We start from the raw sequence: 24,799 nt of genomic DNA on the forward strand, positions 1-24,799 counted from the left end.
ATCAACCTCTTCTATAATCTGGTGCAAATCTGTATACTTAGACTTGGACTTTGCTTTTCCTGATTTATTCTCCATGTCTTCAATGAAATCGTTGAAAAAACACTTTCCAAAATACTACTTTCCAAAACACTGCTGTGCGTAACAAGCGTGACTGCAACTGCTCTGATGGTCAATGGCGAAAATTCGTTACGCGTGCGTTTACAAACAAGGGATGGTGGTCCAACCCCATAACCATCACATACTGGCGTTTACCTCAGCTCATTGGCTATCTACCCAGCTAGATTTCAAGAAGATCAGTGGTCATTGGGCAGAAATACAGTCAATCAACGAAGCTTCGCTAATATTATTGGTGCGCAATGAAGTCATTGCTCGTTGTCTTCAAATCAGTTCACTTCGGTCAAAACTCCCCGCAAAAAAAACAATCACGTTTGGATGTGTTGCAAATATCTAGAGGATTGCAATGAAACTATGACTAGATAAACAATTGTCAATTGAGAGCGTTGTCAGATTGTCCTTTCGTCAATTGAGAGCGTTGTCAGATTGTCCTTTCGTCAATTCAGAGCGTTGTCAGATTGTCCGTTTGTCAATTCAGAGCGTTGTCAGGTTGTCCTTTCGTCAATTCAGAGCGTTGTCAGATTGTCCGTTTGTCAATTCAGAGCGTTGTCAGGTTGTCCGTTCGTCAGTTCAGAGCGTTGTCAGGTTGTCCGTTCGTCAATTCAGAGCATTGTCAGGTTGTCCGTTCGTCAGTTCAGAGCGTTGTCAGGTTGTCCGTTCGTCAATTCAGAGCGTTGTCAGGTTGTCCGTTTGTCAATTCAGAGCGTTGTCAGGTTGTCCGTTCGTCAGTTCAGAGCGTTGTCAGGTTGTCCGTTCGTCAATTCAGAGCGTTGTCAGGTTGTCCGTTCGTCAGTTCAGAGCGTTGTCAGGTTGTCCGTTCGTCAGTTCAGAGCGTTGTCAGGTTGTCCGTTCGTCAGTTCAGAGCGTTGTCAGGTTGTCCGTTCGTCAGTTCAGAGCGTTGTCAGGTTGTCCGTTCGTCAATTCAGAGCATTGTCAGATTGTCCGTTCGTCAGTTCAGAGCATTGTCAGGTTGTCCGTTCGATAGTTCAGAGCGTTGTCAGGTTGTCCGTTCGTCAATTCAGAGCATTGTCAGGTTGTCCGTTCGTCAATTCAGAGCATTGTCAGGTTGTCCGTTCGTCAATTCAGAGCATTGTCAGGTTGTCCGTTCGTCAATTCAGAGCGTTGTCAGATTGTTTTGCACTCGGAGCGCACACTGGACGCTCGGGCCGAGGAGGTGAGATCCGAGCGTTCTGACTGTACAACTGCAGTCAAGCACCCAAGCTAACGTTGGTTAGCTTGCTAGCTACTTCAAGACACAAATGAGAGAACACCTTATCTGACCATTTTACTTGCCCTAGCAGAGCTGGCTAGGCAGTTTTCATGTATTCCAGAGGGTTGGTGACTAACTGTGCTGCTGGAAACAATTTAATTACGCCGTTTTGCCAAAGTTTACTGACACTGGCCATATTCAACAGGTGTTGAGCGCTCATAAAGTCATCAGTTATGCTGCGCTCTGGTACACTCAGACTTGGGAACGCAAGACGACTTTACCACTTAGCTAAGATAAGAATGACGGGAATTATCAAGTCAATAAATGTTGGGTAGTTAGTTTGATAGGACATAGTTAATATACTGGCAAGTTTGTTGTAATAGTAGCTAACAAATTGTCAGCCAATATAACGTGTAAAGTAACTTGTTTGAAAAGTCATTACATTGCTCAACATTTTCTTAATAGTTGTCATAATTAGTTAAAGCAATCAATTTGTTTCCGCTCTCGTTGGATGTCGGCTGCATATTTTCCGCCATTTTCCTCAAATCTGAAAACGGTGTGAAGCCACGCCCATTTTCTGAAGAATTGCATTATGGGCCCTAAAAGCACGGAACTAGTTTTTTTGTTGTTGTTGTTAGTAAACCAAATATTTATTATGGTCTTTACAACAAATCAGCTGTGCAGGTGGTAAAAGGCCAGAGTTCAACGACAGGAGAGATTCTAGCAGTAGTCAACGGCCAGGCGTCATTGGCAGAGTAGAGGGCTGGGTAGGCAGGATCTGTCCTTCACACCAATGAAACCGGCTTCAGCTCTTTGCAAATCATGGACCGCTGGCTTCAAACGGAGGGCTTGGAATGGGTGGAGAAAAACAATCACAGCAGTAGGTGAATGGGCCAGTCTACTTGGACCTCTGCCTCATCTTTCGCCTTTTACGCTTCAGCCTGCACATACGCTTCTTCCTCTACTCTGCTCTCATCTTGTGGAGATGTGTCTCTACAGCAAGGACACCAAATTGAAAGAGCACGGAAATGGTGTCTACCGCTTCGTATTTTGGCGAATGTAGGATGACATCCGAGAACTTTTGGCATACTAAACTCAGCAAAAAAAGAAACGTCCTCTCACTGTCAACTGCGTTTATTTTCAGCAACCTTAACATATTTAAATATGTGTATGAGTGTAACCGATGTGAAATGGCTAGCTAGTTAGCGGTGGTGTGCGCTAATAGCGTTTCAATCGGTGACGTCACTCACTCTGAGACCTTAAAGGAGTTGTAGTTGTAGTAGTAGCCGCGGCTTTTGTGGCGCGATGGGTAACGATGCTTCATGGGTGTCAGTTGTTGATGTGTGCAGAGGGTCCCTGGTTCGAGCCCAGGTCGGGGCGAGGAGAGGGACGGAAAATATACTGTTACATGAACATACCAAGATTTAACAACCAACTGAGACATAAACTGAACAAGTTACACAGCCATGTGACTAACAGAAATGGAATAATGTGTCCCTGAACAAGGTGGGGGGGTCAAAATCAAAAGTAACAGTCAGTATCTGGTGTGGCCACCAGCTGCATTAAATACTGCAGTGCATCTCCTCCTCAGGAACTGCACCAGATTTGCCAGTTCTTGCTATGAGATGTTACCCCACTCTTCCACCAAGGCACCAGCAAGTTCCTGGACATTTCTGGGGGAAATGGCCCTAGCCCTCACCCTCCGATCCAACAGGTCCCAGAAATGCTCAATGGGATTGAGATCTGGGCTCTTCGCTGGCCATGGCAGAACACTGACATTCCTGTCTTCCATGATATCACGGACAGAACAATCAGTATGGCATTGTCATGCTGGAGTTTGAGATTGCCTGCAATGACAACAAGCTCTGTCCAATGATGCTGTGACACACTGCCACAGACCATGACGAACCCTCCATCTCCAAATCGATCCCGCTCCAGTGTACAGGCCTCGGCGTAATGCTCATTCCTTCGACAATAAACGTGAATCCGACCATCACCCCTGGTGAGACAAAACCGCGACTTGTCACTTAAGAGCACTTTTTTGCCAGTCCTGTCTGGTCCAGCGACGGTGGGTTTGTGCCCGTGGGTTTGTGCCCCGATGACGTTTCCGGTGAGGACCTGCCTTACAACAGGCCTACAAGTCCTCAGTCCAGCCTCTCTCAGCCTATTGTGGACGGTCTGAGCACTGATGGAGGGATTGTGCGTTCCTGGTGTAACTCGGGCAGTTGTTGTTGCCTTCCTGTACCTGTCCTGCAGGTGTGATGTTCGGATGTACCGATCCTGTGCAGGTGTTGTTAAACGTGGTCTGCCACTCCAAGGACGATCAGCTGTTCATCCTGTCTCCCTGTAGTGCTGTATTTAGGCGTCTCACAGTACAGACATTGTCATTTATTGCCCTGGCCACATCTGCAGTCCTCATGCCTCCTTGCAGCATGCCTAAGGCACGTTCACGCAGATGAACAGGGACCCTGGGCATCTGTCTTTTGCTGTTTTTCAGAGTCAGTAGAAAGGCCTCTTTCGTGTCCTAAGTTTTCATAACTGTGACCTTATTTGTATGAGTATTTGAACACAGCTTATGTTTGGAATGTATATGCACAGAATAGAGCAACTTTTGGACTACGAGGCATACTAGATTGACATGGGCTAGAGCTTTTGCTTTTCGTTATTTCTACTCCTCGGCTGATGAAAAGTCAATGTGAAGAGTTCTTGCAATATCTTCAATATGCACCTCGCAATTGGGGATGCCACTGGGAAAGGGGATGCCGCCGGAAAATTTGAGGCATTAGCATGCGCAAGTCAAATTCTGAATGAGAGACTGATGAAGTGTGTACAACCTGCGCAAAAAAACAAAGCAGAGCTCAACCCTTTCATGCAACTTTTTTCAAATCATCTTTAGTCACATCATACTGCCTTAGAATGTATAAAAATCAAAACATATAGCCCAATGTTTGTAGAACAACTAAAGTTACATTACTCTAAACTCTAAATGAAGGATAAAGGAGTACCTGTTTCTTTGTTAACTGCTCAACACAGAATAACCACATGTGCTCACTCCCTCGTTTGGAGAAAATGTCCTTTCTATTTAATTCAGTTTTGTTCAATTGTATTCTTCATAATATAAAATAATATAAAAGAATTCCATGGTATTCTAAGCAAATCTCGTCTGCTAAATGAACTAGTGAAGCCCAGAGCCATTTGGCACAGCCACATCAGGAACTAATTAAGGACAACTCAGAGTATGATATTCTGTTATTCTGAAATAGACGACATTTTCTTCATATCATGCTCCTTTAGACCGGTCTAAAATAAAGAATGGCTTTATTGGGAAGGCGTAGGAGATGGAGGAGATGCTAAATGAGTTTATGTTAATTAATGGTCAATTACCGTGAGACTGACAGTTATTTGCTTGACAATCACTGGCTGACGAAACTTCGTGACCGTCAACAACTCTATTCACACCCCTTGTCTTTTTCCATATTGTCGTGTTTCAGCCTGAATTCAACATTTATTAAATTGAGATTGTGTGTCACTGGCCTGCACACAGTAGCCCATAACGTCAAAGTGGAATTATGTTTTTAGACATTTTTACAAATAAATGACAAATGAAAAGCTGAAATGTCTTGAGTCAATAAGTATTGTTATTGCACGCCTAATTAAGTTCAGAAGAGAACATTAGCTTAACAAGTCACATAATCAGTAGCATGGACTCACCCTGTGTGCAATAATAGTGTTCATTAACACCAGTTTTTTCATGACTACCTCATCTCTGTAACCCAAACATACAATTATATGAAATGTCCCTCAGTCGAGCAGTGAATTTCAAACACAGATTTAACCACAAAGACCAGGGAGATTTTCCAATGCCTTGCAAAAACGGGCACCTACTGGTAGATGGTTAAAAACAAGTAGACAATGAATATGCCTTTGAGCATGGTGAACTTATTAATTACACTTTGGATGGTGTATCAATACACCCAGTCACTACAAAGATACAGGCGTCCTTAAATCAGTTGCCGGAGAGGAAGAAAACCGCTCAGGGATTTCACCATGAGGTGACAGTGATTTTAAAACAGTTACAGAGTTGAATGACAAAAACTGAGGCTGGATCAACATTGTAGTTACCCCACAATACGAAACTAAATTACAGAGTAGAACGAAGGAAGCCAGCACCCTGTTTGCAGTACGGTACTAAAGTAAAACTGCAAAAAAATGTGGCAAAGAAATGTACTTTATGTCCTGAATAAAAAGTGTTATGTTTGGGGAAAATCCAACACAATACATCACAAAGTACCACTCTTCATATTTTCAAGCATGGTGGCGGCTGCATAATGTTATGGATATGCTTGTCATCGACAAAGACTAGGGAGTTTTTGGGGATAAAAAGAAATGGAATAGAGCTAAGCACTTGCAAAATCCTAGAGGAAAACCTGGTTCAGCCTGCTTTCCAACAGACACTGGAAGACAAACTCACCTGTTAGCAGGACAATAACCTAAAGTACACACTAGAGTTGCTTACCAGGACCACATTGAATGTTTCTGAGTGGCCTAGTTACAGTTTTGACTTAAATTGGCTTGAAAATCTATGGCAAGACTTGAAAATGACTTCCTAGCAATGATCAATAACCAACTTGACAGAGCTTGAACAATTAAAAAAAAAGAATGTGTAAATATTGTACAATCCAGGTGTCCAAAGTGCTTAGAGGAATACCCAGAAAGACTCACAGCAGTAATCACTGCCAAAAGTGATTCTAACATGTATTGACTCAGGGGTATGAATACACCTAATATTGGACACACCTAATATTTCAATGGTTTTTCTTATTTTTTTAAACTATTTTCTACATTGAAGAATAATAGTGAAGACATCAAAACTATGAAATAACACACATGGAATCATCTAGTAACCAAAAAAGACAGAATGCCAAGAGTGTGCAAAGCTGTCATCAAGGCCTTCGAATGGCTACTTTGAAGAATATAAAACCTATTTTGATTTGTTGAACACTTTTTGGGATGCTACATGATTCTGTATGCGTTATTTCATAGCTGATGTCTTCACAATTATTCCACAATGTAGAAAATAGTCAAACAAAAAGAAGAAAAGGAAAAACCCCCTGAATGAGTAGGTCTGTCCAAACTTCTGACTGGTACTGTATGTTTTCACTTTGTCATTATGGGGTATAGTATGTAGATGGGTGAGATTTTTTTTTTTTAAATCTATTGAATCCATTTTTAATTCAGGCTGTAACACAACACAATGTGGAATAAGACAAGGGGTATGACTACTTTCTGAAGGCACTGTATAAAGGCGTTTAAAAAAAAATAGATGCAGGGTACATGAAAATAGAAAATGGCATCACACACAAACAAATACAGACAATGTACTTTTTATAGTCTTTACTGCCAAACCCCATAGACTGGGCAGAGGTCCAAAACATTGTCAAGACGCAACATGTTTCAGACCCTATTTTTGGGTGCCCTAAAATAAAATACATATTGGGAACACTCTCGTCCTTCATCTCATAACAGACTCCTTGTATTAAAGGAAGAGTGAGTGACTTGCCTAGTTATATAAAAAAAAATGAAGGGGCACTCTGGGCTTTTAGTTAAACAATCACTACTTTCAATGACTAGATCATAACTCCCCACATCTCAGAGAACATTAGTATATTAAAAAGTGGAACTGACAGCTTTTAAACTACTTTTCAGATATGAAACAAACAGACAATCATAACATCAGTAAAACATATCAGATTCCCAGTTCATGCTGCAAAACCATCTTCACAAGAGGTTTTAAAAATAAGTTATATTTGACTCAACGTTCCATGATGTACACTAAGCCATTGTTGGTAGAATAGATGGATGCAGTTCAATGCATAATTAATATGATTCACCAATACATTTCTTGGTTGTAAATAATGGCAGGACTGGTCTTTGTATTTCATATTTATTAAGGATTCCCATTAGCTGCTGCCAAGGCATATCTACAATACAAAATCCATGTGATTGTCTGTGTAGAGTGCGTGTGTTATGTGTATGTGTGTGTCTGTGCCTGTGTGTGTGTGTGTGTCTCCCCACAGTCCCTGCTGTTCCATAAGTTGTATTTGTATCTGTTTTTTAAAATCTGATTCTACTACTTGCATCAGCTACCTGATGTGGAATAGAGTTCCATGTATCCATGGCTCTTTGTAGTACTGTGCACCTCCAATGGTCTGATCTGGACTTGGGGATTGTGAAGAGACCTCTGGTGGCATGTCTTGTGGGGTATGTATGGGTGTCTGAGCTGTGTGCTAGTAGTTTAAACAGCAGCTCGGTGCATTCAGCATGTCAATACTTCTTGCAAAAACAAGTAGTGATGAATTTAATCTCTCCTCCACATTGAGCCATGAGAGATTGACATGCATATTATTAATTTTAGCTCTGTGTACATCCAAGGGCCAGCCATGCTGCCCTGTTCTGAGCCAATTGTAATCTTCTTCAGTCCCTCTTTGTGGTACCTGACCACATGACTCGACAGTAGTCCAGTTGCGACCAAACTAGGGATGTGGGACCTGCCTAGTTGATTGTGTTGTTAAGAAGGCAGAGCAGTGCTTAATTATGGACAGACTTCTCCCCATCTTAGCTACTGTTGCATCAACATGTTTGTACTATGACAGTTTACAATCCAGGTACCTTGTTTGCCGCCTCCATCCATTCAGGATGTTTCAGTTTCAATTACTCAATATAAACATGTAGAAAATGGACGACTGTAAATAAGTCTGGGAATGTCAATACAATCAAACTAGCAAGGGCAATGACCCAAGTCAGTCATAACGTGGCTAAAAGGCTAGTGCACGTGTCAAATACAAGGCCCGCGGGTCAAATAGAACACACAAGTCAGTATACTGTAAATGAGTCAACAGTTGAGTCCTCTGCTTCATGAAATCACAGCCTGATGTGCCCGCATCGGTGAATTAAGTCCAATTGCGCTGCTTTCGTGTGTCCTTACAGCGCTCAGTGGAGGGACAGTGTACAGACACACGCCACAGTTCTAGCTAGGCTACTAAAATGTTGCAGTCTGGCTTCAGTTTTTAAAGCTTGACAAAGAATAACTAAAAAACAACACCTGCAACAACACACCATGCATGTAGGTGTCTGTCTGTATTCATTTATCCAACATAACATACCGAAACATGGTATCAGAAGTGGCTCGGAAAACACACATTTGTTATTTTTTATAGCTAAGTACAGTATATGCGCAGTTACGTTCCATATGCAAACACATGCCGTTTCCTACTCATAACACTGATCAACTCGTTGTTAGCTGGCTAGCTAGCATCACTACCTACGTCGATGACTGAAGGCAAATAAATCTCATATTCCATTGCTATGGCAGCGAACATTCCACCACCAAATCCCATGATTCTCACAGGGGACTGGAATACTAATTGGGACAACTTCAGGGATGAATTCGAGGACTATGCGCTGGTGTGACAGGTTAAAGGACATATTCATAGCCTGTTATACATTGAAAAGTATTAGTAAGTTCATAGTATGTGAGGATCTTAAAACATCTAAGGTTAAAAAGATGCATTCAGTTTTAGTTGATAGAGATTGATAACATTCATATAATTGTGTTAAAGTTCAAATCTGTCAAAGGGTACGAATTGTGAGAGTAATGTGTAAACGTTATATTGATTACTTTATTTTGTGGTGCCTAAAAGTGTTCATCTGTGATCTACGAAATGCTCTTAATCTATGAGCCGGAGATCGATTGCTCTGGTCTCCACCCATATTCCTGGGGAAATTCGCGGTCTTTTCTCATTGAACTAAGTTGACTTGAGAATACAACACCGTATCACTCTCGTGATTATTTCTCCCCTGTTTTCAGGTACTTTATTGATGATAAAAATAGTAATTTAAATGTTATAACTAGCGAACATGTCAAGAGTGTTTAAGGTGTGTTTTAGTAACGTCTTGAGGAAGTTAGAGTTAAGTTTGAAGAGAGTAATATTAGCCCTGCTCGGTTGAAGTGAAGGATAGCATCGTACTGAGAGTAGCTGCCATTTTATGTCGATTGTGAATGAACATGCGTGTTGTTAATAAGATATTTTGCTGTGTTATTTGTATAATGGGTTTTCTGTTATGTAATGTGTTACTTTTGTGAAATGATTGAACTAAATGTTGACTTGAGAATACAACACCGTATCACTCTCGTGATTATTTCTCCCCTGTTTTCAGGGGCGTAACATTGGCGACCGGTCTACATGAGAAACCCAACGAGGTACAAGCTGCAACTCTGAGGAGTTTAATGGGCAGCGAATGCAGGCATATCTACCGGCACAATCTCACCCTCACAGCACGACAACAGGGTGATTCAAAGGCTATATTGGATGCATTGGAGAATTACTTCAAACCCGCCAGAAACATAATTTACGAGTGGTTCCTTTTCGGAAGCTGCAAACAGGAAGAGGGTGAGTCAGTACACAACTTTGTAACCCGTTTGAGAGAGAAATCCGCCACTTGTGAATACGGGGGATTGAAAGATGAATTGATTCGTGACAAAATAGTGCTGGGAATTGCAAATGAGGATACACGCCGGCGTCTACTGAGAGAGAGATGCTTAACATTAGTAACTGCCATGGAAATGTGCCGCACTGCTGAAGTCACTGACATGAGAATGAGAGCAATGGAAATCGAAACCCCACGCTCCGACGTTGATACTGTTCACGCTGTTGCTAGGCAGACATTCAGACTAAACAAATCGAGGCAGAGCAATTCACCACGAACGGTGAACACAGAGAGCCCCGTAGCATGTAAACACTGTGGGAATACACACACACACGGCAAAGAGCACTGCCCTGCCTACGGAAAACCATGCAGAGCTTGTGGAACTAATAATCATTTTGCAAAAGTGTGTCTCAAAAGCAAAAGAAGGGTGAGTGAGGGCAATATTCACTGTGTTGATGATGTCACTCAATGTTCAGAGCTGAACAGTGAAAGTGACATTTACGTGCATGAATCCATTGGGGCTGTACACTCATGAGGGAAGAAATGGTTTGTGACACTACGATTACACAACAAGCAACAACAATGTCAACTGGATTCTGGTGCTACATGCAACGTAATGAGCTACAAAGACAAAATCAATCTGGCACCTGACACACATCTATTGCCCAGCGATACTAGACTAAAGCTGTACTCAGGAGAGCTAATGAGCTCTATGGGCACCTTTGAGACCGAATGTATTTTTCGGGGACACAAACACAAGCTGGAGTTTGAGATTGTAAATCCAGTCAACATCCTCTCCTCTCAGGCTCTACATGTGAACGCCTGGGACTGATGCAGTTCACTGTACCAAATGACCTGCACATTGTGGATCATGTCCAGCATGGACCCCTGTCCAAAGAACAACTACTCAGCAGATATGACGATGTATTCAACATGCCCGTTGAATCTGTGCCTGGGGAGGTACACTTTGAAGTGGATGAGAGCATCACTCCAGTCCAGTGTGCTCCTCACAATGTGCCCATTGCAATGAAAGTGGCTGTGAAGGCCCAGCTGGACAAGTATGAGGCCGATGGCCACATGACATCTGTGACTGAACCAACTGACTGGATCAGCAATATGGTCATAGTGAAAGAAACAGAGAAGCTGAGGGTCTGCATCGACCCAAAGCATCTGAACCAAGGACTGAAACGATCCCACTACATCATGCCGACACTAGAGGATGTCCTCTATAAGCTTCCCAAGGCCAGGATTTTCACCTTGGTGGATGCCCAAGATGCATTCCTTCAATGCAAGCTGGATGAAGAAAGCAGCCTCATGACTACCTTCTGGACCCCCTGGGGTCGGAAACGCTGGCTCAAGCTCCCGTTTGGTGTCTCAGTGGCGCCTGAGATATACCAACGTAAGCAGCACGAGTTACTGGCTGGGCTCAAGGGCATTGAACCCATGTCCTGATCGTAGGCTGTGGTGACACAGACACAGACGAAGAAGCAGAACGGGACCATGATGTGAAGCTCCTGGCACTGATGGAGTGCTGCCGATCAGTTAAGCTTCGCCTTGGCCTGAAGAAGCTGCAGTTCAAGGTGAAAGACGTCCACTTCCATGGCCACATTCTCTCGGCAAAAGGCCTGAAGCCGGACCCAGACAAGGTCAGAGCGATCCTCGACATGCCAAACCCGTCTGATGCAAAAGGAGTACAGCGTCTCATCGGCTTTGCAAACTATCTTGCAAAGTTCATGCCACACCTATCAGCAGTCTGTGAGCCTCTGCGCCGGTTGCTGGACAAAGACACACCATGGCACTGGCTACCCAAGCACGAGGCAGCAGTGCAGGAGATGAAATCTCTGGCTTCATCCATGCCAGTGTTCCGCTACTACGACGTCATGAAGCCTGTCACAATCCAGAGCGACTCCAGCCAAAGGGGACTTGGATGCTGCCTTATGCAGGAAGGCCAGCCCGTTGCGTTTGCCTCGAGAGCGCTCACCCCCACCGAACAAAACTATGCACAAATTGAGAAAGAGTGCCTCAGCATAGTCTTCTCCTGCCAGCGATTCCATCACTACTTATATGGGCGAGACCTGGTCACCGCTGAAACTGACCACAAACCACTCATTGCCATATTCAGTAAACCTCTCCTCAACGCGCCCAAGAGGCTTCAAAACATGCTCCTGACTCTGCAAAACTACAGCCTGAAGGTCGTCTACAAGCCAGGACCAGAGATGTACATCAGCGACACACTGAGCAGGGCAACAACACAATGTACAGGCAGAGGCACTGTCTATCAGCGGCAGGCCACCTGTTCGCTACAGCAGGAACAACAAGATGTTCAACAGATCAATCAGGCGGACTACTTAAACGTCACAGATCACCGCCTAGCCCAGATAAGGCAACACACTGACAAGGACGAACGCCTACAGTCACTGAAGTCCATGGCTCTCGCAGGTTGGCCATACCTGAAAGAGGAGACACCTTTCACAGTGAGAGAATACTGGACCTTTCGAGATGAGATCAGCGTGCAAAATGGCGTCTTGTTCAGAGGTCAGAAGGTCATTATTCCCAAATCACTACGTCCAGAGATGCTTACCCGCATACACTCCAGTCACGTTGGAGGTGACGTATGCTACCGCCAGGCTCGTGAAACATTATACTGGCCAAACATGCAAGCAGAAATTAAAGACTTTGTCAGCAACTTTACCACATGCAACGAGTACGCTCATGAACAGCAAAAGGAAACCATGATGTCACACGAACTGCCCACAAGGGCCTGGCAAATCGTCAGCATGGACTTATTCAGCCACAGACAAAAGGACTATCTTCTAATTGTTGATCACTACTCTGACTTTTGGGAAATTGAACTGCTCCCTGACTTGTCTGCAGAGACGGTCATAAAGCTCTGCAAGGCGCAGTTTGCAAGGCAAGGTCAGCCTGACAAGGTAATCACGGACAATGGCCCACAATTCACTGCACAGTTCAAGCGTTTCGCCTCAGAATGGGAGTTTGACCACGTGACCTCCTCTACAAGACACCCAAAAGCAAATGGCAAGGCAGAATCAGCTGTCAAGATTGCAAAAAACCTGTTAAGCAGTGCCTTGCATGACAGCAACGACCCATGGAAAGCGATCTTACAGTGGAGGAACACACCCACCGAAAACATGGACAGCAGCCCAGCACAACGCCTTCTGTCCAGACGTCTGAAGACTACCATCCCTGTAGCTAACAAGCTACTTGAGCCCTGCGTCATGGTTGGCGTCACGGACAAACTGCGACACAGAAAGCAGCTCGCTAAGTGCTTCTACGACCGGACTGCTCGAGACCTACCAGAGCTGGAGGTAGGTGAAACGATAAGGATGAAACCGCTGCCGGGAGACCACACAGGACTTTGGAGGCTGGGCACATGCCTGCAGAGAGTTGCACCACGTTCTTACCTGGTGGATGTTGTTGGCTCCCTCTATCGTCACAATCGGGTGGATCTGCGCGTAGCAGAGCAGACAAACCAGAACACGCCATACACTCACCTAGATGAGCTGGATCACAGTCCAGGCCTAAGGGTAAGGGGCGCAGAATTGAGACATGGGCCAACTGAAGGTGAGGCTTCTACCCCACCAAGCTCTCCAGCTCGTGCCCCTAATCCTACCCCTGTCAGAGCCAATACTTACTCACGGGTGGGTCGGCTGTGCAAGCCACCGGACAGGCTTACTCTGTAAGCAAGGGACTGTTAACTTGCCCTTGGTTAATTAAAATATATATTTTTTCTTAAATAATCAAATTAAATCAAAAAAGGATGACAACTGAAGAAAAAAGAAAATGTAATGCCTTTTCTATTGTTATGACCTGACTGTTAAGAACTTAATGTTGTGCCTTTATGTTTGCACTTTCTATTGAAAAGGATGATGTTACGGAGTCTAGTTGATAGGTAATCGACTAGCCGGACTGTTCCCCGGACTCCAGTTGTACGGATTTGTACAATGCACTAACAAGGCTATTGAACCTGACATTGGTGTCTGTCTTTATTCATTTATCCAACATAACATACCGAAACAGCAGGCACCTTCCCCTTCGGTTGTCAAAACATAGGTTGGGACAAGCATGCATTGGCAGGCAAGCTGCAGAAGCACGGGCAGGCTACTTACTATTCCCTATCATTTCAGTGCAAGTCTGATGGCCAACAAGCTTAAAGTTTGAAAGGGTTTATCTAATGTTCCCTCGTTAGAGTTTAGCTTATCACGCTCTGGCTAGCTCTAGTTGATCTTGTTGTTGTCGATTTGCATAGGCAATTGAGGGAGAGACAGCCTACCTTTTCATGGTTATTTGATCAATAGGACTGAAGTTCCCAAATGTAAGAGGACTCCCGTGGTGTTTACATTTTAGCAGAAATACATTCAAGTGGCTTTTGTAAAATGCGTTCTAATGATCTAAAGTCGCGCTGTTGCTATTGCCTGTAAACACCCAATCCAGTTCAAAGTGAATGATGGCAAAAATTTGCATATAGGCCTACTGTAGCTCTGGTTGGCTATGGTGCACTGGTCTGCGCAGACTCCGGTCCTGGACAAGACAGATGTTTTTATAATTTCTTGCAGTGTCTATTTATTATCCAAACGCATGGCCGTTTTCCCACTGTATACTGCTATAGAATGTTCACATTCCCAAACATTCTATGAATTTACGAAAATGACCATATGTAAGTGCTCGTTCTTCCTGTGGGTGTATATGACTTTAATACAATTTCATGTTGCTTAAACACTGTCAGTTCCACTTTAAATATTGCAGAAATTCATTCAGTTGGTATCATATCTCTTTACTGCTTTCAATAAAGCAAAATATCTTTAAAACTGCTGGTTTTATTTGAATCCAAAACGATAATTTATTCCTCCCATGATCAATATTGATGGATATTGTCAGAGTGCTATTGTCCTCTTGACTTGACTCAGTTCAGGAAATGGGTCAGTGTCTAGTATGCTCTATGTATGCTGTTTATGTACACTACCTTGACTCAGTTCAGGAAATGGGTCAGTGTCTAGTATGCTCTATGTATGCTGTTTATGTACACTACCTTGACTCAGTTCAGGAAATGGGTCAGTGTCTAGTATGCTCTATGTATGCTGTTTATGTACACTACCTTGACTCAGTTCAGTAAATGGGTCAGAAATGGGTCAGTGTCTAGTATGCTCTATGTATGCTGTTTATGTACACTACCTTGACTCAGTTCAGGAAATGGGTCAGTGTCTAGTATGCTCTATGTATGCTGTTTATGTACACTACCTTGACTCAGTTCAGGAAATGGGTCAGTGTCTAGTATGCTCTATGTATGCTCTTTATGTACACTACCTTGACTCAGTTCAGGAAATGGGTCAATGTCTAGTATGCTCTATGTAAGTAAGTTTGGGGTCACTTAGAAATGTCCTTGTTTTCCATGAAAACATACATGAAATGAGTTGCAAAATGAATACGAAATATATTCAAGACGTTGACAAGGTTATAAATAATGATTTTTAATTGAAATAATTATTGTGTCCCTCAAACTTTGCTTTCGTCAAAGAATCCTCCATTTGCAGCAATTACAGCCTTGCAGACCTTTGTTATTCTAGTTGTCCATTTGTTGAGATAATCTCAAGATTTCACCCCATGCTTCCTGAAGCACCTCCTACAAGTTGGATTGGCTTGATGGGCACTTCTTACGTACCATAGGGTCAAGCTGCTCCCACAACAGCTCAATGGGGTTGAGATCTGTTGACTCTGCCGGCCACTCCATTATAGACAGAATACCAGCTGACTGCTTCTTCCCTAAATAGTTCCTGCATAGTCTGGAGCTGTGCTTTGGGTCATTGTCCTGTTGTAGGAGGAAATTGGATCCAACTACCACAGGGTATGGCATGATGTTGCCTTCCTTCTTCAAGATCCCTTTTACCCTGTACAAATCTCCCACTTTTACCACCCCCAGACCATCACATTGCCTCCACCATGCTTGACAGATGGCGTCAAGCACTCCTACAGCATTTTTTCTGCATCTCACGAAAGATCTTCTTTGTGATCCAAACACCTCAAACTTGTGTTGTCCATAACACTTTTTTCCAATCTTCCTCTGTCCAGTGTCTGTTCTTTTGTCCATCTTAATCCCTTCTTTTTATTGGCCAGTCTGAGATATGGCTTTTTCTTCGTAACTCTGCCTAGAAGGCCAGCATCCCGGAGCCTCTTCACTGTTGACGTTGAGACTGGTGTTTTGCGGGCACTATTTAATGAAGCTGCCAGTTGACGACACTAATGTACTTGTCCTCTTGCTCAGTTGTGCACCGGGGCCTCCCACTCCTCTGTCTATTCTGGTTAGAGCCAATTTGCGCTGTTCTGTGACGGGAGTACAACACAGCGTTGTACGAGATCTTCAGTTTCTTGGCAATTTCTCACGTGTAATAGCCTTAATTTCTCAGAACAAGAATAGCCTCATGAGTTTCAGAAGAAAGTCCTTTGTTTCTGGACATTTTGAGCCTGTAATCGAACCCACAAATGCTGACGCTCCAGATACTCAACTAGTCTAAAGAAGGCCAGTTTTATTGATTCTTTAATCAGGACAACAGATTTCTGCTGTGCTAACATAATTGCAAAAAGGTTTTCTAGTGATCAATTAGCTTTTAAAAATGATAAACTTGGATTAGCTAACACAATGTGCCGTTGGAACACAGGAGTGATGGTTGCTGATAATGGGCCTCTGTACGCCTACGTAGATATTTCATATAAAAATCAGCCATTTCCAGCTACAATAGTCATTTTCGACATTAACCATGTCTACACTGTATTTCTGATCAATTTGATGTTATTTTAATGGACAAAAAATGTCATTTTCTTTCAAAAACATTTCTAAGTGACCCCAAACATTTGAACGGGAGCGTATGTTCTGTGTATTTATTTATAGGGCATAATGCACATGAATCAACATCAATATTACAATAATGCAACAACCATGTAAATGTGCTGGGGTTTAGCCAAAAGATCATTTGCACCCGTAGTCCCAAGGCATCTAAGGACAATTACACATCCACAATACAAATACTCACTAAAACAATACAACATACCAATAATATATAATATATAATTCAAACAAAAACAACAACACTATCATCAACTGTCGTTTTACATAGAGGAACCACAGATAACTCATGTGTACAGGTTTGGATAGATTTTAGCCATGCTTTCAATTCAAATTTAAACCTATCTTTGGAAAATCCAAACTTAACAACCTTCTTCAGATGTTTCTTAAATGTCAAGTTCGAGTCCAAAATGACACCAAGATACCTGAAGTTAGACACAACTTTCAGATTCTACCCATGAACAAGAACAACTCGTTGGGAAGAAGCAATGGATTTCTTAGAGAAGTACATACAGTCTTGTCGATATTTAAAATCATTTGTCATCCATGTAGAAAAATGTACCATATCTTCAGTTAACTTGTTAACAACCAATTGTCTATTTTTTGAGTGTACATACAGAACTGTATCATCTGCATACATCTGCATGTTAACTTGTGGGCAAGCAAGTGGGAGATCATTTATATAGATGGTAAACAGAAGAGGGCCTAATATTGACCCTTGTGGGACCCCAATTTTATAGTAAACAGAGTCTGACTGAGTGTCCCCCAAACAAACACTGACTTATGTTTGTCATAAAGGAAAACATCCAACTAATGACTTCAGTGGACACATTAAGGGAGGATAGTTTGGATAGTTGAACCTTATGATTCACAGTATCAAAGACCTTTTTAAGATCCAAAAAGACTGCACCGACTTCACCAATGGTTAGATCTGAATCCAAATGGCATTTTATGTATGGAGTTGCCCTGAATGTGGTGATCAGTCAGATGATCAGCCACTTTCAGCTACTTTTGATAGCACTGTAAGAATGCTTATATGTCAGTAAATTTCCACCAGTGTTGGGTCACCAGATTTAAAACAGGTATCACTGCAGTAGACTTCCAAGCATTGGGGAAGAACCCATATTTGACAAGACAGATTAACTAGATGTACAGTTGAAGTCGGAAGTTTACATACACTTAGGTTGGAGTCATTAAAACTCGTTTTACAACCACTCCACAAATTTCTTGTTAACAAACTATAGTTAGGACATCTACTTTGTGCATGACAAGTCATTTTTCCAACAATTTTTCCAACAATTGTTTACAGACAGATTATTGTGGATGTATTTCAAGGCTTACCTTCAAACTCAGTGCCTCTTTGCTTGACATCATGGGAAAATCTAAAGAAATCAGCCAAGACCTCAGAAAAAAAATTGTAGACCTCCACAAGTCTGGATCATCCTTGGAAGCAATTTCCAAATGCCTGAAGGTACCCCGTTCATCTGTACAAACAATTGTACGCAAGTATAAACACCATGGGAAATAGAACTGTTTGGCCATAATGACCATTGTTATGTTTGGATGAAAAAGGGGGAGGCTTGCAAGCCCAAGAACACCATCCCAACCGTGAAGCACGGGGGTGGCAGCATCATGTTTTAGGGGTGCTTTGCTGCAGGAAGGACTGGTGCACTTCACAAAATAGATGGCATCATGAGGCAGGAACTGGTTCTTCCAGATGGACAATGACCCCAAGCATACTTCCAAAGTTGTGGCAACAAAGTCAAGGTATTGGAGTGGCCATCACAAAGCCCTGAACTCAATCCTATAGACAATTTGTGGGCAGAACTGAAAAAGCGTCTGCGAGCAAGAAGGCCAACAAACCTGACTCAGTTACACGAGTTCTGTCAAGAGGAATGGCCTAAGACAGGGAATTTCTACTAGGATTAAATGTCAGGAATTGTGAAAAACTGAGTTTAAATGTATTTGGCTAAGGTGTATGTAAACTTCCCACTTCAACAGTCTCATTCCGGACCTCACAGGCCGTCGGTCGATAAATAAACAAGCAAGCCGTCTGGTGAGTATCAATTGACCTTTGATCCATAAGACATTCATATGGAGTTGGTCTCCCCTTTTTTTATGCTGTCTATGTATTCTCTATGTATGCTTGGCCGAGATAGAAACATGCTCACATACAGTATGTATTATCTACCATTTTAGATCATTTTGGACTACAGCTTTGTGGAGCCGTGGTCCAGTGGTAGTGGTAACACTCCTGGTTCCATGCACATATGCAATTTTCTGCCTGAGACTGGGGTTCAATCCATTTGTACTTACTTCTCACTGCGTCTCCACTGTTTCTAATATTTTTGTCAATAAAGCATAACAAAATATGAAAGGAGAGTGACTCTCCTGTCTCCTTTAAAAAATGTAATAAAAATATAATTATGGACCACAAGACTATAGCGATTGCTGTGGCTTCGGCTAATGGAGATGCAAAATATTAAGAAAGAATTTGGTCTAACATGATTAATTTCAGACCAAAGCAAAATAATAAATATTGATAAGTGATCATGCCTCCCCCAATATTAATTACTGACATACAGGTATGAAAACCCCAGAGAGAATCATGACTTTTGAGTGAACCCTCCTAGCCTCCGAGTATCTGGAGTGAGCCCTCCTAGCCAATCACATATGGTCGCATTGAAAATCGACCATTACCAATGAACGAAAGACTGAAAGAACAGAGGGATATGAGAATGAAAGAAGAAGAAAAGTAGCACTCACCTTCCCGATGCTCAAGACATCGTCCTTCCCGTGCCAGTCCGGCTCGTAGACTTCATGTAGGGACTCTGTCAGGTTCATGGAAGCCTGTTGCATTGCTAGAAGACACCATCAACATGATAAGAGCTTCAAACAATCCATTGGACCAGGTTCCCAGACACAGATCAAGCCTAGTTATGAAGATTATCCATTTCGAACGCTCTTGGAATCCAGGATTAGGTTTAAAGCAACCCAATAGCGCTGTACTGTCCTACCAAACAAAGACAAAAATGATGATCAAATCGCTTTGAGCAGATGATGGAGATCAAAGTGCACGATCAGCATCAAAAAGGAAGACTGAACACTGCCATGTTGACCTGGGGCTGTTTCCACAAATCATCTCAGAGTATGAGTGCTGATCTACGATCTGTCCATATAATCGTATTCATTATGATCGAAAAGGAAAAACTGATATTAGATCAGCATCATAGTAAACATCATTTTAGTAAAAATAGAATAGTTGTGCGAAAATATCAGCTTGATTCCCCTTGCAGCAGCTGACTAGTCATAATGGAAATTTTTTTTCATTTGTATATTTTACGTTTTAGTCATTTAGCAGACATTCAGTTAATGCATTGAGGTACGACAACCACTTGTGCATTCTCATTTCAATGCCAAACCCACCATTGGTATGCTTGGCCAAAGAGCTCTATTTTCATGTCCTCCAATAAATGTTGACGCCTGGAGTTTGCTAAACAGCACTGACACTTGGATTGGAACCAGTGCTTTAGAACAGATGCCATGAAGATTGAGCACTTTGGCCATGCATACCAACGGTGGGTTTGGCGTTGAAATGAGAATGCACGAGCAAATAACATACCTACTGTAAAACATGGTGATAGACCTTGATGTTATGAGGCTATGTTGCTTCCCTGGTAATGACATCATTAACTTTACCCAGTACCAGGACATTTTAGCCAAAAACCTGGTTGCCTCTGCCAGGTAGGCTGAAACTTGGCCGCAGTGGATCTTCCAGTAAGACAATGTCCCCAAGCACACATCAAAATCCAAAGAAAAGGCTAATTGGCCACAAAAAATCAACATTTTGCAATGGCCACCTCAGTCTACGAACTTGAAACCCATTGCAAACCTATGGTTTGAATTGAATAGGGCAGTCCAAATGCGCAGACGAATGATATACAAGGATCTGGAAGGATTCTGTATGGAAGAATGGTCTAAGATCCCCCCCCCCTCCCAATGTGTTCTTCAACTCAAAATATTTTAGAAAAATATTAACCAAAAGGTTATTATAGTCTTGTGTTTTCATATTTGTTTTTATTTCTATTAGTTTTCAGATTTTTGTTTAGTTTCATTTAGTTTTCTGATCCACATTTACTTTCAGTTTTATAAAAACATTTCTATTTCATTTTGATATTATTTAGTTTTAGTGTTAGGGACAGGAAGTTGACCATGCTTGGGAGGCTAGGAGCCATTTAAGTGTTGTACAGTTTTTGTGCTTTTGGTGGTCACTTTCTGCCAGTGTGGGGCAGTAATGCAGGTTTAAAGGTAGACTCCGTGAGATGACGTACCGTAGATGCACAAAGTAAACAGTTGTAGTGGGTAGACAACCAGGAGCGTTCTCCACTCTTTTGGTCCCGTAGCTACCACGTGGTAGCAGCATGCACATACGCAGACACTCCGTGTGAGAGCAAAGTTTAGCCTTATGCTCATCTCAATGGGCGCGTTCCAGCAGATCAATTTTGTCAAGTCGCCACCGCCTTTCAAAGTGTGTTGCATTCTGGGGATACATTTTTTTTCCTAACTTGCGCATACATGTCAACTGCATGAACTTGACAAAAATGGTGTGATCAAAGGCCAGGAAGTTTTGACTGCAGTCGACTGCATTCACTTCCTGCACCAGCTATTTCCTGCATTGTGTACAAATGTGTTATTCAATGAGTTTCAATGGGCTATAGCAGTAAAGGCCAAATGCATTGTTTAAAATGATTGTGTAAATACACTACCGTTCAAAAGTTGAGTCACTTAGAAATGTCCTTGTTTTTGAAAGAAAAGCAAATAAAATAACATCAAATTGATCAGAAATACAGTGTAGACATTGTTAATGTTGTAAATTACTATTGTAGCTGGAATATCTACATAGCAAAACACCAGTCTCAACGTCAACAGCGAAGAGGCGACTCCGGGATGCTGACCTTCTAGGCAGAGTTCCTCTGTCCAGTGTCTGTGTTCTTTTGCTCATCTTAATCTTTTCTTTTTATATGGCTTTTTCTTTGCAACTCTGCCTAGAAGGCCAGCATCCCAGAGTCGCCTCTTCACTGTTGACGTTGAGACTGGTGTTTTTGCGGGTACTATTTAATGAAGCTGCCAGTTGACAACTGGTGAGGCGTCTGTTTCTCAAACTAGACACTAATGTACTTGTCCTCTTGCTCAGTTGTGCACCGGGGCCTCCCACTCCTTTTTCTATTCTGGTTGTAGCCAGTTTGCGCTGTTCTGTGAATGGAGTAGTACACAGCGTTGTACGAGATCTTCAGTTTCTTGGCAATTTCTCGCATGGAATAGCCTTCATTTCTCAGAACAAGAATAGCCTGACGAGGTTCAGGAGAAAGTACTTTGTTTCTGGCCATTTTGAGCCTGTAATCGAACCCACAAATGCTGATGCTCTGGATACTGAACTAGTCTAAAGAAGGCCAGTTTTATTGCTTCTTTAACCAAAACAGCAGTTTGCAGCTGTGCTAACCTAATTGCAAAAAGGTTTTCTAATGATCAATTAGCCTTTTAAAATGATAAACGTGGATTAGCTAACACAATGTGCCATTGGAGCACATGAGTGATGGTTGCTCATAATGGGCCTCTGTACACCTATGTAGATATTCCTTAAAAAATCTGCCGTTTCCAGCTACAATAGTCATTTAAACATTAACAATGTCTACACTGTATTTCTGGTCAATTTGATGTTATTTTAATGGACATAAAATGAGCTTTTCTTTCAAAAAACAAGGACATTTCTAAGTGACCCCAAACTTTTGAACAATAGTGTATATTTTTTTTATACCTACAATATTCCTAAAATTCCAAATCAAATGGCTAAATGATCAATTTTATGACCATCTTAAAATAATTCCATATGTTAGCTTAGTAGATATTGTGATCCAAGGGCTTAGACCTACAGAAGTCAGGGTGTTTTTATGAGACTCTCGAGAAATGTGACCAATGACATGACAGTGGATATATACAAATAAATGTGACATTTACACAACAACAAAAAAGCTTGATAACCCCATTAGAAAATACATCTCCCCCCCCCAGAAAACCCCATTAGAAAATACAACTCCCCCCCAGAAAACCCCATTAGAAAATACAACTCCCCCAGAAAACCCCATTAGAAAATACATCTCCCCCCCCCAGAAAACCCCATTAGAAAATACAACCCCCCCCCCAGAAAACCCCATTAGAAAATACAACTCCCCCAGAAAACCCCATTAGAAAATACATCTCCCCCCCAGAAAACAAAGACTGAACATAATTATTTCATTTTGGAGTCAAATATAATAGTTTCAGTATATATACATTATTTTATATCAGTTTACTAAATAGTTGTTGTTTTAGTTTCTAATAATAATCTTGAGACGAACAAATACCGATATAAACAAAAACTTCTGACATTTTTAGAACTGTATTTTTTGCATTTTAATGTAGGGCTATAGGGAAGGCTGGTCATGTGGGGATGTTCCTATTGAAACATATATATTTACGTTGCTAACTTGTTTAATTAGCTTAGTAAAGATTAGAATTCAGTCAGATCAAGAATATAAGCGTTCTGAACTTTGATCAATGCTGGGAGCAATATTAAGATGTTGACCTGTAATTTATTATCTTTATTGTGTAGAAAATATATATTTTTTAATAATATTTTTTTATAATTAGAAAAAGAATACCAAGGTCTGGACGTCGGTGTCCTCATGTTGACCTTTTAGAGAGAAAAGGTATTACATGTTCAACAAAATCTCTTTCTCCGAGCAATTGTAGTACTCTAAAATAATATCATTTTCCCATTTATTGGAGCAGACAATATAGCTCCGTTTTTGAATTATGTAATACAGTCATTTTTGCTCATCTTTATCAAAGGTGTCAATCATTTTGGGCCCCACTGTAGGTAAATAGGTTACTGTTCATGAAAGTACATGTGAGCATCATACACAATATGGCAATGTGAGGGCTTTCGGTCTTAATACTATGTCTTTTTCTGTTGATCCAGCACACATGTCAAATTCCAAGAACTGGATATAAAATCACAGATCTTTCAGAAGTGAAAATAAAACCATCTTCCAAATTAAAGCAGTTGCTATTCATGTTTACTTTCCACTGTAGGTGTTTAGATATAGGCTCACATACTAAGTCTTGTGGGAGGGCACGTGTTCAAAGGACTAGACGGCTGCCATGCTCTAGCGTGTGCGTATGTGTTTGTTTGTGTGTGCGAGTGTGCACATGTATGGTGCATTCGGAAAGTATTCAGACACCTTGACTTTTTCCAAATGTTGAATCGTTACAGCCTTATTCTAAAATGGATGAAATTGTTTTTTCTCCCTCATCGATCTACACACAATAGCCCGTAATGACAAAGCAAAAAATGTTTTTTAGACATTTTAGCAAACGTATTTTTTAATGATATCACATTTACATAAGTAAATGTCTTCTTGGGTATGATGCTACAAGCTTGGCACACTTGTATTTGGGGAGTTACTCCCATTCTTCTCTACAGATCTTCTCAAGCTCTGCCAGGTTGGATCGGGAGCGTAGCTGCACTGCTACTTTCAGGTCTCTCCGGACATGTTCGATCGGGTTCAAGTCCGGGCTCTGGCTTGGCCACTCAAAGATATTCAGAGACTTGTCTCGAAGCCATTCCTGGGTTGTCTTGGCTGTGTGCTTAGGGTCGTTGTCCTGTTGGAAGGAGAACCTTCGCCCCAGTCTGAGGTCCTGAGAGCTCTGGAGCAGGTTTTCATCAAGGATCTCTCTGTACTTTGCTCCGCTCATCTTTGCCTCGATCCTGACTAGTCTCCCAATCCCTGCCGCTGAAAAACATCTGGATGGTGCCAGGTTTCCCCCAGACGTGATTATTGGCATTCAGGCCAAAGAGTTCAATATCGGTTTCATCCGACCAGAGAATCTTGTTTCTCATGGTCTGAGAGTCTTTAGGTGCCTTTTGGCAAACTCCAAGTGTGCTTTCATGGCCTTTTACTGAGGAGTGGCTTCCGTCTGGCCACTCTACCATAAAAGCCTGATTGGTGGTGCAGCAGAGATGGTTGTCCTTCTGGAAGATTCTCCACAGAGGAACTCTGGAGCTCTGTCAGAGTGACCATCGGGTTCTTGGT

At 42.1% G+C, this 24,799-nt stretch overlaps 1 protein-coding gene across 14 annotated transcripts in view; it reads right to left on the minus strand.

Annotated features, from left to right (window-relative positions):
• amph (amphiphysin) overlaps nucleotides 1-24,799 on the minus strand; it is a 139,090-nt gene that overhangs the window by 66,552 nt on the left and 47,739 nt on the right. For all 14 annotated transcript variants that reach the window (XM_029641993.2, XM_029642006.2, XM_029642001.2 and 11 more), the window contains exon 4: nucleotides 19,434-19,528. In XM_029641993.2, coding sequence (XP_029497853.1) covers nucleotides 19,434-19,528 — 95 coding nt within the window. The remainder of the gene's footprint in view (nucleotides 1-19,433; nucleotides 19,529-24,799) is intronic.

This window comes from Oncorhynchus nerka, linkage group LG9b (assembly GCF_034236695.1).
Source record: "Oncorhynchus nerka isolate Pitt River linkage group LG9b, Oner_Uvic_2.0, whole genome shotgun sequence".
Lineage (NCBI taxonomy): Eukaryota > Metazoa > Chordata > Actinopteri > Salmoniformes > Salmonidae > Oncorhynchus > Oncorhynchus nerka.